The following is a 14,268-nucleotide window of genomic DNA, read 5'->3' as shown; positions in this document are numbered from 1 at the left end:
CAGAACCTGTCTTGCTTTGGTTGCAGACGAAGAAAAAAGTTCACGTATCTGTAGAGGCAAAAGAAAAGTGCCAGGTCCCGGGTTAGGGAACATTCCACACCAACCTTTTTTTTTTGCCCACAACTTCCATCGAAACATACACCCCTCAGAGACAGGCACGTAATACCACGGCAACGCATCATGACAGACAAGGACCATGACCACGACTCAGTAATCGACGCCCTGCTAGAGCGCTACCTCATCTTATTAGACGAGTACACCACTTTGCGCTCGCGTCTCGTCCGCCTCCAGTCGTCGGTGCACCAGAGCATCGCGCGGGCCAACTTCTCGGCCGAGAGGGGTCTGCGATACGGCCAGGACCAGTACGATGGTCGGATGAAGGCCTCTCGCGTGCTGGAGATTGAGGGGTTGGATGGCGATGCTGCTCAGGTCCCGAGCTTCAAGGCAGTCAAGGTGAAAGAGGAGGCGGAGCAGCAGCAGGCAGAAGGAAGCAAGCAAGAGGGGGAGGAGAAAGAGGCAGAGGAGGAGGAGGACAGGAGGAAGAAGAAAAATACCTCCAACAACCCGCTACGGTGGTTTGGCGTACTGACACCCATGCCACTACGTGACGCGCAGGCACGGTCCATCGAGGCGGTGGACCAGGTCATCCCCCAGCTCGTCAGCTTGTCGGCCGAGATGTCCAGTCTGGAGATTCAAGTCCGCAGGGCACGCAAGAAGAGGGCCAAGGCCATCAGCACTGCGACCACATCTACCAAGGACGACAGCAACAGCAACAGCAACAGCAACAGCAACAGCCAGACGACAATTCAGGCATGAAAGCATCATCAATTCACGTAAAAGGGGATTTCCTCTACTTCAAATAACCCTAAAGTTTATTCAGACTCTCCGCCATGGTTGGATGCGCATACACGTTCCCCTCGAGATCCCACCATCTCAATCCGCCCATCATGGCCGTCTGCACGAGCGACATGATCTCCCCGCCCTCGATACTCAGACAAGTGAAGCCCAGGATCTCGCCCGTCTGGTCGTCCATGCTAACCTTCATCATGCCTCGACCCTCAGCCGTCTCCGCCGCCCTGGTGACGCACGACATTGGCATGACGGCCGTCCTGAAGCCACGCCCGCCGTCGGCCAGAAGATCCCTCCCGTGTAGACCTACGTGCGCCAGCTGCGGGTCCGTAAATGCCACGTCTGGCGTCAGGTTGCGTGAACGGGATGATTGAGCTGTCATCCTCGTCCTTGTCGTCGAAGGCTTGGTGATGTCCAGGAGATTGGCGTGGATGATGCGCGAGTCGTCGTACGACATGTGTGTAAATGCCGGCCCGCCAAGAACGTCCCCGGGGGCGCACACACCCTCCGCGCTTGTCTGGAGTTTGTCGTCGACGATGATGTGGCCCCGGGCCGTGGCCCTGACGCCCGCCGCCTCGAGGCTGAGCATGTCCGTGTTGGGAACGTGGCCTATCGCCAGGAGCAGATGTGTACCCTTGACCGTCTCCCCACCGTCGAGCTGCATCTCCAAAGAGGAGGTCGCCGTCTCCTCATTACCGTTTCTGTTAAGACGAGGAAGAATCATCCGCCATCGTGGGTGTGGGCGTGGGTGTGGGCGTGATGCCCCCCACGCCACTGCCGATGCCGGTCCTGTACCAGTATCCCGCGCAGACACTCGGCCACGTCCCCATCCTCACGGTGTATGAGCTGCCCGCCCCTCTGGACTATGGTGCCGCGCGCCCCAAGACGCCGAAACAGCTGCGCGAACTCGACGCCCACCGGCCCGCCGCCCACGACGACAAGATGCCCCGGCACGCTATCCAGCTCCATGGCTGAGGTCGAGTCGAGCACGCGCGTCGCGTCAACCCCCTCGAGACCCGGAATGTCCGGACGGAAAGGTCTCTCACCAGTCGACACAAACACAACGTCACCGGCCAACACCTCCCTCCTCTCCTCCCTCTTCTTCTTCCCGCCAGAGATCGTCGTCGTCATCGCTTCTACCTCCCTGAGTCCCATGAACCTGGCCTCCCCCATGGCCACGCAAACAGAGGCATCCTCTAACCCGCGCGCCATTCCGCCGCTCCACGACTTGACAATGTCCCTCTTGCGCTGCTGGACCCCTCCCCATGCCTACCATCAAGTTGCCCATCACGGTCTCCAGGACGCCGTACTCCCCGCCCCTTTGGACCATGTGCGCTGCGCGACCGGATGATATCATCGTCTTGGTAGGCGTGCAGCCCGTGTTGATGCACGTCAAGTTCAGCGCGGTGCGCTCTACCATGGCTGTCGTCTTGCCTGCTGCTGCAAAGGCCTTGGCTAGGGTGTTGTTGACGCCTTGGTCAGATCCCAGGAAGAGCGCGTTGTATTGTGTCACTATATCTGCAGGACCTCCTATATGTAATATAGAGAGTAATGAGGAGACAACAGCAACAGGGGAAAAAAAAGGAAGTATTACAACACATTGTCAGACTTGTATTGGCTTTTGTATGTTTACACACACACACCTCTGAACATTACATGGCATGTGAATATCCCCGAGCTTCTCATTTTTACTGTGCTGAATAGATGATTAATCTTGTGATGTCAGTGTAAGGGGTGGAGCTAGGCTGAGCTGGTGCAATTGTTTTGTATGGCCGGATTTAAAAATCCATAGGCCACAATCACAGGCTGGCCAGCGTTGTGAGAACATCGTCCATCTCCTCCTTCAACTGATCACCTTCATCCAAGGTGGCTGCCAGACGGTGGGCGATGCCTGAGACAGCACTGACGGAGTGTGTGTACCTCCTCCGCATGCCTTGGCTGGCGCCCACGAGGATGGAGCTGCAGAGCTGTAGGACGGCAATGACAAATCTGCGACCCTCCACCTGGAGCGTGCGGTTCTCGTCCAGATCCCACGCTGCCACGGCGGTGATGAGGTCCATCCACTCCTCTGCCGTGCCGGCGCGCTGCTGCTCCACAATCGGCAGGAGCACGCGGACAGTGTCCGTGCCGCGGGTTATCTCGACCTGCTGGCCCAGGCGGGTGGGATCTCGTACGGTTTCGACGAGGTCCCTGCTGAGCGTCTTCCAACCGTCGTGGCTCAGTAGGATCTCGCGCCCCTGATCCAGCGTCACGAGGGCTTCCAGGGCTACGAGGACGGGGGACCGAAAGTCGATACCCTGGGATGCACCCGACTGGTAGAGCTCCGTGAGCATGTCGATCAGACCGGTGGCCTCTTGCCTGAGGTCGTCGTTCTCATCCTCACGTAGCCACAGGCTCAGGCAGCGTAGTGACGAGAGCGTCAGGGGATCCTGGTCGACCCTGTTCTTCATGGAGTCCCAGGCCAGGCTGTGGTAAGATCCCGTCGCCGTCTCGGTGGTGGAGGTTCGAGCCTCGGTGTGGAGACCCATGGCGCCAGCGACGGAGCTGTCCCACCTGTCTCTGAGGTACTCGGTTGTGACGGACATGGTCTCGGATATGCTGCTCCTCAGCTTCAGCAGGCTGTCTGGCGGCATGGGCATGGGCCTGTCATCGTCCAGACATCGCACTAGAAACCCGATGAACATAGCGATGACATCATAAGCAGATGCTAGCCGTCGTGCGGTTCCGGCATACTCGGGACTGTTGAGCTGCTCAAGGATCATGGGCGTCGAAGAGCGTATGTCAATGAGGAGGAGATTTATGAGGAGGAAACCAAAGGGCTTCTCACTCTTGTGGTCTCCGGTGAAGAGCGCATCGGCAGCCTCTTTAGGGTAGACCTGGAGGAGAGAAGCAGAGAAGTTTGTGTAGGCAGCTCTGGCTTCTGGAGTTGGTCGGCTGATCACAAGGTTTCTTACGTGGTTAACGGTAGGTTTGAGCCACAGAGATGGAGCTGGTATAATCTGTCGAGACCCGTTAGCCACGACTTCGCATGCTTGAAGACCATGATGCTCACCTCTTTGTCTGCCTGTCGCAAAAGGTCGCCCAAGAAATCAAGAAGCGTGACGGCGTCTGTGCCGGTAAATGACGGCACTAATATCTTGAGAGTCTTGCTGATGCTCTCCGAGAGGGTTCGTTTGGGCAGAGAGCCCCCCATTGCGTGGAGCCAGGCGTAGCGGAGGACATCGAGAGCAAGGGGATTTGAAGGGGCGATTTCAGTGAGCGGACTGATATCGTCGACCTTTATGAAAGACTCTGCACCTGCCCGTGTGCTGGCAAGTGTGTTTAGGAGCTGTAGAATGAGAAGAGTTGTTTCCGGGGAGCTGCTTGGTGTTAGCCATGTGGCCACCCATATCGGATGCTACTACTAGTAGTAATTCAAGTGGCCATACGCACCTCTGAAGAAGCGCCGAGATGAGGAGCGGCACTCTTCCAGGAAACTTGGCATTTTCTAGCGAATCTGGAGGCAGGAGAAGGCCAAATGTGTGCAGGACTGAGACGGCCAGGTTGAGCATCTCACCGGCGTCTTTACCTTTGGCGGACGATGCAGACCCGGTCCTTAGTAGGCGATCGAGGAACTTGGGCGAGATGCAGGCCCAGAGGTCCTGGACGGCCACATGGTTCTGACGGAGCTCAGGTGAGTTGTCAAGGACCGATTTGAGGATTGCGAGGCCGACGAATCTCTGGGTATCATCCCTGGCCCGGAGCAGGGACTTTACCCTGTCGAGGTTGGCAGCGTCCCCTCCTTGGCGCTGGGTGCTGGTTGCTGGCTCAGCCATGGCAGGTCGGATCAGAGGAACATGAAGAGGTCAGTATAAGTGAATAGTATTCCCGAGAGGAAATATTGGTAGTCCAGAGGAATTCCGTTTCTCCTTTACTTTTTCATCAATGTTTAGTAAAAATATATATATATATGATGGTCCCAGATATTGGCAATTGCTAGAGGCAGGACAGTGATGTATCTTTTTGTTTTGTTTTTTTGTCTGTTTTGTGTTTACGAGAATAGCCTGCACCAACTGCGGCAGGTGCAAAGGGCAGCACCGAACCGCACCGCACCTTCCTCTAGGCTCGTTGAGACGCCACGCCAAAACACCCTAAAGTACAGATTACTCCGTACGAGTACGATAGTACAGGAGGTAGAAAAAGTGTCTTATCGCATGAGACGATAAGCAGGTACCAGAAACTTGCAGCGTACCGTTTCATGGATCGCATGCCGCATTACAGCGCATATAGGGCCCGAGGGAAGGCCTATATTCGCTAACAGACTGCCTGGAGGCTGTACGGAGTACATATGCATCATGATAATAGCTACAGATACAGAATAACAGTTATCTCTCCAGTAACTGTACTCTACTCCCTACAGCTCATGGTTACAGTGGATTCAATATACCTACAACAGTGAAGAATGCCAATGATTACGGGATTGATCAGCCAGGACACGTCTTTTGTAGCGAGTAATATCCCACCATGAGTCTCTACGAGTGCCATATTACTACTAGGACGTAATACATTATCAGCGAGAGAAAGAGAAACACCAAAAGTGCAGCATCGCCACATCCATCTCCTGCGCCATAACGAAAAGAAAAAGAGAAAAAAAAATGGAATAAAAGGGGCACAAGCACCCTCTCATCATGCCTGTCGCCCCCCAAAACAAGACGACTGCCTTCGCTCCAGCCTCCGCCTCCGCCTCCGCCTCCTCCTCTCCTCCCTCTCCCATCGGGGCCAACACGCCCACCCACTCCGACGACCGGGATGACGACGACGAGCTAGACTTGCTGGATGGCGAGGCCGCCGACCCCAACCGCCAGCGCCGCCACGACGTCCTCGACGATGACCCCCTACACTCTGATCTGAGAACGCCCATGTCGTTCAAGCGCAGTCACAAGCGAGGATCCTCATTCCTATCCCTCGGGCGCAATATCTGGTCCTCCCTGCGCGGCGGAGAAGGCGGCCCCGGCTCGTCGGCGCGCATCGTCGGCAGCAGCAGCGGCGGCGGCGGCGACAACTATGATGACGATGAGAACGACCACATCCCGGACGCAAACCATCTAAGCGCCATTGGAAACAGCAACGGCTCGTCCAAGTATGATGCTCCACTCGACTGGTACATTGAGGGTCCCGGGCGGCGCGTCGGCTACGAGGACTTGACGGCCATCGACTGGATCTTTGAGTACAACAAGGAGCGCCAGCGTATACGGTCCCTGGCACCCGACACTGGCGGCGGCGGCGGTGGTGTCGTTGGAACCTTTCGCCACCTCGTTGACGCAAGCCAGATCTGGATCATCATCCTCCTCACGGGTCTGTCTGTCGGCGCCCTCGCTGCCATCATCGACATATCCACCGATTGGCTCGGCGATCTCAAGGAGGGCTACTGCTCCAGCGGTCCCGAGGGCGGCAAGTTCTACCTCAACAAGCGCTTCTGCTGCTTCGGTTACGACCAGGGGTCCAAGTGTCTGGGCTGGAGGACCTGGGGAGAGACCCTGGGCGCCCATAGCGTGGGTCTCAAGTGGATTATCGGATACATATTCTACACCATCTTCTCTGTGCGGTCACAGCCCAATTCTTGCTCCTTTCCTCCTCTCCCATTTGATCGCGCCAGCTAATGTGAGCCGCGATGTAGGTGACGCTTGCTTCGACCGCAGCTATTCTGGTTCAAGAGTATGCCCCCTACGCGAAACACAGCGGTATCCCTGAAATCAAGACTGTCTTGGGAGGCTTCGTCATGAAGCGCTTCCTTGGCCTCTGGACACTGGTAATCAAGTCGTTTGGTCTGGTACGTTAAGATACCCGTGGGCAACCCCCCCCCCCCGGGGTGGGGAAGAAAAAAGAAAGGAAGGAAAAAGACTGTATTCTCTAACATCATCTTTTAGGTCCTGGCCGTGGCATCGGGCATGTGGCTAGGCAAGGAAGGTCCGCTGGTGCACGTCGCGTGCTGCTGCGCCAACATCTTCAGCAAGCCCTTCCCTAGCATCAGCGGCAACGAGGCGCGCAAGCGCGAGGTGCTATCGGCGGCGGCGGCGTCGGGCATATCGGTGGCGTTCGGGTCGCCGATCGGCGGCGTACTGTTCAGCCTGGAGCAGCTGTCGTACTACTTTCCGGACAAGACGATGTGGCAGAGCTTCGTGTGCGCCATGACGGCGGCGGTTTCGCTGCAGGCGCTGGACCCGTTCCGGTCGGGCAAGCTGGTGCTGTACCAGACCAAGTTCAGCACGGACTGGCATGGCTTCGAGATCATCCCGTACGCGCTACTGGGAGTGCTGGGTGGGGTGTATGGCGGCCTCTTCATCCGGGCCAACATGGCGGTGGCGCGGTTCAAGAAGACGACGTCGTGGCTGCCGACGCCGCTGGTGCAGGTGGTGGTGGTGGCACTGCTGTCGGCCGTTATCAACTACCCCAACTTCTACATGAAAATCCAGACGACGGGCCTCGTGTCCAACCTGTTCACCGAGTGCTCGCAGCTCCCGGACGACCAGCTGGGTCTGTGCAGGACGGGCTTCGACTCGGCAGGCAACATCGTGCTGCTCCTGGTGGCGGCGCTGATCGGCTTCTTCCTGGCCGCCATCACCTTCGGGCTGGAGATACCGGCGGGCATCATCCTGCCGTCCATGGCGATCGGCGCGCTGGTCGGCCGCGCCGTCGGCATAGTCATGGAGATGTTGTACGACGCGTACCCGGACATGTTCCTCTTCCAGTCGTGCAGCCCGGACGTGGCGTGCGTGACGCCCGGACCGTACGCCATCATCGGCGCGGCCGCGGCCCTCGCGGGCGTCACGCGCATGACCGTGTCCATCGTCGTCATCATGTTCGAGCTGACGGGCGCCCTGACCTACGTCCTCCCCATCATGGTGGCCGTCATGATCTCCAAGTGGGTGGGCGACGCCTTCTCCCGCCGCGGCATCTACGAGTCATGGATCCACCTAAACGAGTACCCGTTCCTCGACAACGCCGACGAGACGACGACGACGGTGCCCGACGTCCCCGCCCTGCAGATCATGACGCGCATAGAGGACCTCGTTGTCCTCACCGCCACGGGCCACACCATGGCCTCGCTGACCGACGTGCTCGAGTCCCACCCCCACCGGGGCTTCCCCGTCGTCTCCGACGCCCGCGACGCCGTCCTCCTGGGCTACATCTCTCGCGCTGAGTTGAGCTACAACGTCCACGCCGCCTCCCGCCCGCCGCGCTCCCTCCCGCCCGACACCGAGGCCTTCTTCTCCCATCAGCCCCTCGCCGACCCCCGCTCCACCCTCGACCTCCGCCCCTGGATGGACCACACCCCCATCACCATGTCATCCCGCACCCCGCTGCACCTCGTCGTCTCGTACTTCCAGAGGCTGGGTCTGCGCTACGTCCTCTTCTCCGACAAGGGCGTCCTCCAGGGCCTGCTCACCAAGAAGGACATGTGGTACGTCCTCGACCACGGCGCCCAGGAGACTCGTCGCACCGCAGATGCCCCTGCCGGAGGTAACCATCCCGCCTCATCATCCGCCCCTGCCGCTTCTGTCAGTCTCGAAGATACTGAAGATGACGATGGCGCCGCCGAGGACATCAATCTTCTCAGTCATCGTGCTGATGATGATGGGGGACAGGATGCCCTTGGGATCGTGAGAAATTGAGCCTTCTCTTGTTCTTGTTCTTCCTGTCATTATGGCATGCACCGGTTTTTTTTTCCCTTCCTCTTCTTATTTTTTTTCTTGTCTCATTGGGATGACTCTAGAAATATAAAAGTGTAGTATACGACACCTGTGAGGTAAAAAAAGAAAAGCAGATATACAGATATATTTGTAGGTGATGCATGAAAACCAAACGCCCAATTCCCATTAAAATATCAAAATAGGCTTTTAATACAGGCATTAAAAAAGATGGGCATACCCCCCCCCCCCCCCCCCCCTAATACTCAAAATCGTCATCCACAGCGGGACCCTTGTTCTTGGTAATGCTCTCCTGCTTCCAGTACATCTCAGCGACCTGCCTGCTTGAGGTAGCCTCATCGGGCTTCTTGTCGTCCCTGAGCTTGATGAAGCGAGGGAAGCGCAGACTGATGCCCTTCGCATCCGGGCCACCACCGGCCGCCGGGTCGACGCCCTCTTTGCAGCCGGCCTTGTAGCGCGGCGACAGGGTCAGGTCGGCCGTCTTGACCTCCCACACGTAGCGGGGCTCGAACCACACGTCCGGCTGGTGCTGGTTGCCCGTCGAGTGGGAGTAGAAGGGTTTGGGGCGGTCGATGGTGATGGCCGATAGCTGGCCGTGCAGCTCCTCGAGGACCTGCTCCGAGAATCCAGTGCCGATGTTGCATACCGTCTCGTATGTGTCCGACGAGGCGTTGTAGCACGCTAGTAGGAAGGCGCCGTAGACTGATGTGCGTTTGCCCTTCCCGAAGTAGGCTCCTAGCACGACGAGGTCGAGGGAGTCGCCTACGCCTGAGAGGTAGTCTTTTTTTATCTGTGACATAGTCAGTACATTAGGAAGAGAGGGGGAACAGACAAGTTTCTCAACCTACCTTTAGCCAGTTTCGACTACGCTTGCTGGGCTCGTACCCGCTCTCATGGCCATCTAGCATCTTGACCATGAGACCCTCACACGAGGCCTTGACGCTCTCGTCGAGAAAGACCTGGATCTCATCGAGTTCCTGACCGTTCATGGACGTGGCGAAGGCAAACTCGCCCTCGACAGGGGCAAAGGCGTCATTGAGGAGTTGGCGCCTCTCGCGCAGCGGCTTCCGGACAACGGGCTCGCCGTTGAGGTAGAGCAGGTCAAAGGCGAAAACGCAGACTTTCACTTTCACGTCCTCGACCTTCACGTCCTTGCGCTTGCGCGTCATAAGCTGCTGGAAGGGCAGCACCTTCTTCTCCTCGACGTCCCAGGCCACCGTCTCGCAGTCGAGCACGAAGCTCTTGGTGTCGTCTTTGATCCACGTGTCCAGCTTGGCCAGCACGTCCGGGTACTTCTTGGACAAGTCCTCCGAGTTGCGAGAGAAGATGCTGGCCACGCCCCGGGCGGCCTCCTTGTTGGCGCCGGGGGCCGACTGGCTGAGCTCCTGCGGCGCATCCTTGGCGACGTAGTGGATCTGGGCGCGCTCACCGTCGTACTTATACTCGCACGTAAAGGTCTGACCCTCGAACCGGTCGAGCACCTCGGTGATGGCCTTGGTGGGCTTGGCGAGCATGGGCTTCAGGGGCACGCCGGGCTGGAGCTTGCACGTCTCCGACAGTTGGAGGATACCATTGGCCATCATGGCAGGGATGATGGCGTCGTAGCTGGGCAGCTCACTGTAGACCGCCTTGAGCATGGCCTCGCCCTGCTCCATGTCGGCGGTGCTGGGGGGCTTGCCCTTGGCGTCGGCCTCGTGGCAGACGGCCGCCTGCGCGAGCGAAACGAGCACGGTCCTCTCGGCCAGACCCAGGCGCAGCTTGCCTTCTAGGAAGCGCACAATGTACTTGGCCTCGCTAGGCCCGCCCTTGTCCTGGGTGATGTCGATCTTGCCGGTACCGTGGGCGTCAGCCGCCGAGAGCAGTTTCTTGATGCCGTCCACCTTGCGGCCCTGGGCCCCGTTGCCTGTCACGGTGGCAATGTCCATCAGGCCCTGGTGCACGCCACGCACCGTCAGGGCCTTGGGCTTGAACATGGTGGGCTGTGTCGACCTACTCTTGACCGCCACTAGCCCCAGGTCGCCAATCTCCTTCTGGTCCGACTTGATGACCTGCAGGCTGCGGCCCGTTGTCTCGCCGATGGCCTTCATGATGAGTGACTCGCCGATGCCTAGCTCGATGCCCGCGTAGTCGGGCGCTAGCTTGTTGATCATCAGCAGCACCGTCGGCAGCAGGTCATCGGGCGTCAGCCGCATCACCTGTCGCAGGAACAGCGAGCAGTGCTCCATGATGACGAGCCGCTTCGTCGTCATCTCGATGAGCGAGAACGTCTTGCACAAGGCCGCGTAAGGCACCGGCGTTCCTGCCTTCCAGTCGGGATATGGGTCCTCCTTGTGCTCGGATATCAGCTTGCTCTGCACCCTTTTCCGTGCCTTAGCCACTACCTCCTTCTTCTCGTCGTTGTCGTCATCGTCGTCCATCTCGGCTTCGGATGTAGACGATGAAGCCTCCACCTCGTCTGTATCCTTCGTCACCTCGACAGCAGTAGAAGCAGCCTCTTCTGTCTTGATCTTTGGAGAATCCGCCTTCTTGATCCTCGGAGAACTCGCCTTCTTGATCTTTGGGGATTTGCCATCCTTCTTGACGGGCACCTCGTCCTCATCTTCGTCCTCCTCTTCGACCTTGACACGATTCCTCCTAGCCCTCTTCGTCACCGGCGCAACATCTTCATCGTCTTCTTCTTCTACTTCCTTCTCCTTTGACTCATTCGTGTCTTTCGATTCGGCTCCGTTCTCTTGACGATGACGCTTCTTAGTCGCTGATTGTTTGTTGTCTCTGTCAGCTCATTCCCTTGTCACGCGTCCACACGTAATGTCTCTGGTGAGAAAGAGAGAGGACTCACAGTTGTGAGGATCCGAAATCTCTTTCTCCTCGACGTCTGCACCCGTCTCTTCCTTCTTGTTACGTCCCGCCTTGGTCGCGAACGATAGCTTTGTCTGCTGAGGCGGAGGGGCGCCCTTGGCACCGAAGAATTTGCTAAGTAATAGGTGATCAGCGTTGGAACCATTTTCAATCTACCCCTCTCTCTCTCTCTCTCTCTCTCTCTCTCTCTCTCTCTCCCACACACACACAGAGAAACACACACCCAATCGTGCTCTGAGTTGGCTTGACATACCCCAAAGTCGACTGCTTGGGCGCCATGACGACAGGTCGAGAAAGGGAGGAGGATGGGGAGCAGAATGACGAAATGCCCTTCTGTTGCTGCCGACAGAACAGGAAGAAGGAAGATGAAGAGGATGAGAGGAATGATATAAATCGAGACCCAAGATGACGAGAAATGTTAGGCACGGGCCTGATGCAATGTAGACGTAGACGATTCACGCTGATCATGGCGCGCGTTGCGCAGGCAGAAATCGCGTTAATTGGATCCTCTCTGCGCGTCGCTTGTAACGGGACATCTCCTGTGTGGGGAGGGAGAAGAACGCGCCCAAGACACGCCAGGCACGTGAGCTTGTTCCAGGCAGCCAACTCGACCATGACCATTATCTCAATCAGCATCATCACCAGCATTTCCTATTATCAACACTGTTCCGATACTACCTGGAATTTTCAGTGGTACTGGCCAAAGTTAGCACTGACAGTCAAGAGACAACCATATATGCGTAGACCAAGAGGAGAAGGAGAGAGATAAAATCACTTTATCACATCTTCCTAGGCTCGTCCGTTGATAGGAAAGAAAAAGACACCATGAAGGGCAAATAGATTACGACGACAACATCTTCTTTCAAGTTGTAAGATAGAAAAAGATGAGGAGCCAAGGCACAACAGGGAGAAAGGTAGAGAAAAGCAACCAATCCGAGGCAAGCCGTCCTGCTGACCCCTACCCCGAAAAAAAATATGTTTTCTGTTTCTTCTTTTGCACACGAGGAATACATAATCTTCTTTTTCCGCCCTCTACCTACAATCGAGTTATAGTACAAGAAAAAAAAGACAAGGGTGAGGAGACGGCAGTCAGGGAGGAAGCATGCTTCTCAATTACATGTGTGTGTGTGTGTGTGTGTGTGTGTGTGCGCGCGCGCGCGTGGGAGGGAGAGAAGGTAGAGAGGGAAGGCAGAGAGAGTACGCCATTGTTCACACAACGAGAAAGTGGCCAGAGAAACGAGTCAATCAGTCTAGAGAGTTGGGGTATGGAGCACCCCACGCCCAAGTCTAGTAGACGACTTACTTCTGGAAGTAGTAGTCCTCCTCGGGGACACGGCCGCGGATGAACTTGGGCTCGCTGCCGGGGACGTAGATGTCCTCGAAAAGGATGTTCATGGTGGGCTCCGGGGGGGCCATGGCCTCGGCGGCGGCGACCTCCTCGTTGACGTGGGCGCGGGCCTCCTTGTCGACCTTCTTGAGCTCCTCCTCGGTGTTGACGCCCCAGTCGAGGATCTTCTGCTTGAGTCCGGCAATGGGGTCGTTTGTAGAGCGCATGCGCTGGATCTCCTCGCGGGTACGGTACGTGGTTCCGGGGTCCGACATGGAGTGACCTCCGTAGCGGTAGGTGACGTACTCGAGAACCATGGGGCCCTTGTCCTCACCGGTCCACTGCTTGCCGTACTGGACGGCGGCCTTGACGGCAAGGACGTCCATGCCGTTAACCTTGAGGCCGGGGATGTACTGGCCACGCTTGTAGTACTCGGTCATGGCGGAGGAGCGGGCGGCCGAGGTGCCCATACCGTACTTGTTGTCTGTTACATGATACCAAGTGTTGTCAGCATCAGTTCAACGGAACGGGGTGACGATACCATAAAGAGAGGGCAGGCAAAACTCACTCTCGCAGCCGAACAGAGCAGGGAGGTTCCACAGCTTAGCCATGTTGAAGGCCTCAAAGACCTGGCCCTGGTTGCTGGCACCGTCACCGTACAGGATGACGGAGGCAGTCTTGCTGCCCTTGTACTTGTGGGCAAAGGCCAGGCCGGCACCGACGGGGACCTGGGCACCGACGATACCGTTGCCGCCGTAGAAGCCCTTGGAGAACATGTGCATAGAGCCGCCCTTTCCGTAGGCGATACCCTCACGGCGACCGAGCAGCTCGCCGATGATGGAGCGGACCGTAGCGCCGCGCATCAGGGCGTAACCGTGGCAGCGGTAGGCCGTGATGATGTCGTCCTCCTTGGTGAGGGCGTGCTCGATACCCGTGGCCACGGCCTCCTGTCCCGTCGACAGGTGGCAGAAACCGCGGATCTTCTTCTCCTTGTACAAACGGTCGGCCGCCATCTCCATCTGTCTGAGGGATTATCAGCATATTACCCCATTCTGTTTTTGTATCCATACCATCTCTCCTCTCTCCTCCCCCCGGAAAGGTTCGGAATCTTGACAACGTACCGGGTGACAACCATCTCGTAGTACATATCCCTGAGCTCCTTTTTGCTCACCTCAACCTCGTAAGGGGGCGGGTCAAGCTGGTACGTCTCGAAGCTCTCATCGGAGAGGGTAACGGTGAACTTTTCATCGTCGGCCTGTTGTCGAAAAGAGAGACAGGTCAGTATTTCAATTTATTCAATCCTCCTTTTTCGTATCACGTTGTCAAGACCAACCTCGGGAAGAGGGTGCTGCAGCACCGACGAAGAGGCAGCATTGGTCGTGACGGAACGCGAAGCCACAGCCACAAAGGGAGCGGGAGCCTTAGCACGCAGAGCAGACACCCTGGGAACGGCCGCCCTGCTAGGGGCACGAAGAGCTCTGGAGAACATTTTGTTTTTTTTTGTTTTCGTGCGGATTGTTGATATCCTCGGAACGCGGAATTGGG

At 57.3% G+C, this 14,268-nt stretch overlaps 5 protein-coding genes across 5 annotated transcripts; 2 read left to right on the top strand and 3 right to left on the bottom strand.

Annotated features, from left to right (window-relative positions):
* Positions 1-180: 180 nt before the first annotated feature.
* On the top strand, positions 181-816 carry GMORB2_6788 (uncharacterized protein; the record flags this gene model as incomplete). Its single annotated transcript, XM_035468756.1, has 1 exon — positions 181-816. The coding sequence occupies one exon, from the start codon at positions 181-183 to the stop codon at positions 814-816; it is 636 nt and encodes a 211-aa protein (XP_035321890.1).
* Positions 817-865: 49 nt separating this feature from the next.
* Positions 866-4,664, bottom strand: GMORB2_6787 (Pyruvate/2-oxoglutarate dehydrogenase complex, dihydrolipoamide dehydrogenase (E3) component; the record flags this gene model as incomplete). Its single annotated transcript, XM_035468755.1, has 5 exons — positions 866-1,550; positions 2,160-2,379; positions 2,705-3,848; positions 3,902-4,208; positions 4,282-4,664. The coding sequence occupies 5 exons, from the start codon at positions 4,662-4,664 to the stop codon at positions 866-868; spliced, it is 2,739 nt and encodes a 912-aa protein (XP_035321889.1).
* An 852-nt stretch (positions 4,665-5,516) lies between these two features.
* On the top strand, positions 5,517-8,501 carry GMORB2_6786 (chloride channel 3/4/5; the record flags this gene model as incomplete). Its single annotated transcript, XM_035468754.1, has 3 exons — positions 5,517-6,428; positions 6,506-6,658; positions 6,756-8,501. 3 exons carry the CDS (start codon positions 5,517-5,519, stop codon positions 8,499-8,501), a joined length of 2,811 nt encoding a protein of 936 aa, XP_035321888.1.
* Positions 8,502-8,775: 274 nt separating this feature from the next.
* On the bottom strand, positions 8,776-11,675 carry GMORB2_6785 (DNA ligase 1; the record flags this gene model as incomplete). Its single annotated transcript, XM_035468753.1, has 4 exons — positions 8,776-9,327; positions 9,386-11,292; positions 11,377-11,510; positions 11,650-11,675. The coding sequence occupies 4 exons, from the start codon at positions 11,673-11,675 to the stop codon at positions 8,776-8,778; spliced, it is 2,619 nt and encodes an 872-aa protein (XP_035321887.1).
* A 1,026-nt stretch (positions 11,676-12,701) lies between these two features.
* On the bottom strand, positions 12,702-14,212 carry GMORB2_6784 (pyruvate dehydrogenase E1 component alpha subunit; the record flags this gene model as incomplete). Its single annotated transcript, XM_035468752.1, has 4 exons — positions 12,702-13,207; positions 13,292-13,746; positions 13,845-13,978; positions 14,057-14,212. Coding segments are annotated over 4 exons (1,251 nt in total), but the record flags the coding sequence as incomplete, so codon positions are not given.
* Positions 14,213-14,268: the final 56 nt, after the last annotated feature.

The sequence above is a fragment of the Geosmithia morbida genome (assembly GCF_012550715.1).
Source record: "Geosmithia morbida isolate 1262 chromosome Unknown scaffold_6, whole genome shotgun sequence".
Classification (NCBI taxonomy): Eukaryota; Fungi; Ascomycota; class Sordariomycetes; order Hypocreales; family Bionectriaceae; genus Geosmithia; species Geosmithia morbida.
The sequence above is the reverse complement of the archived record's forward strand: the minus strand, read 5'-3'. Positions and strand labels throughout refer to the sequence as shown.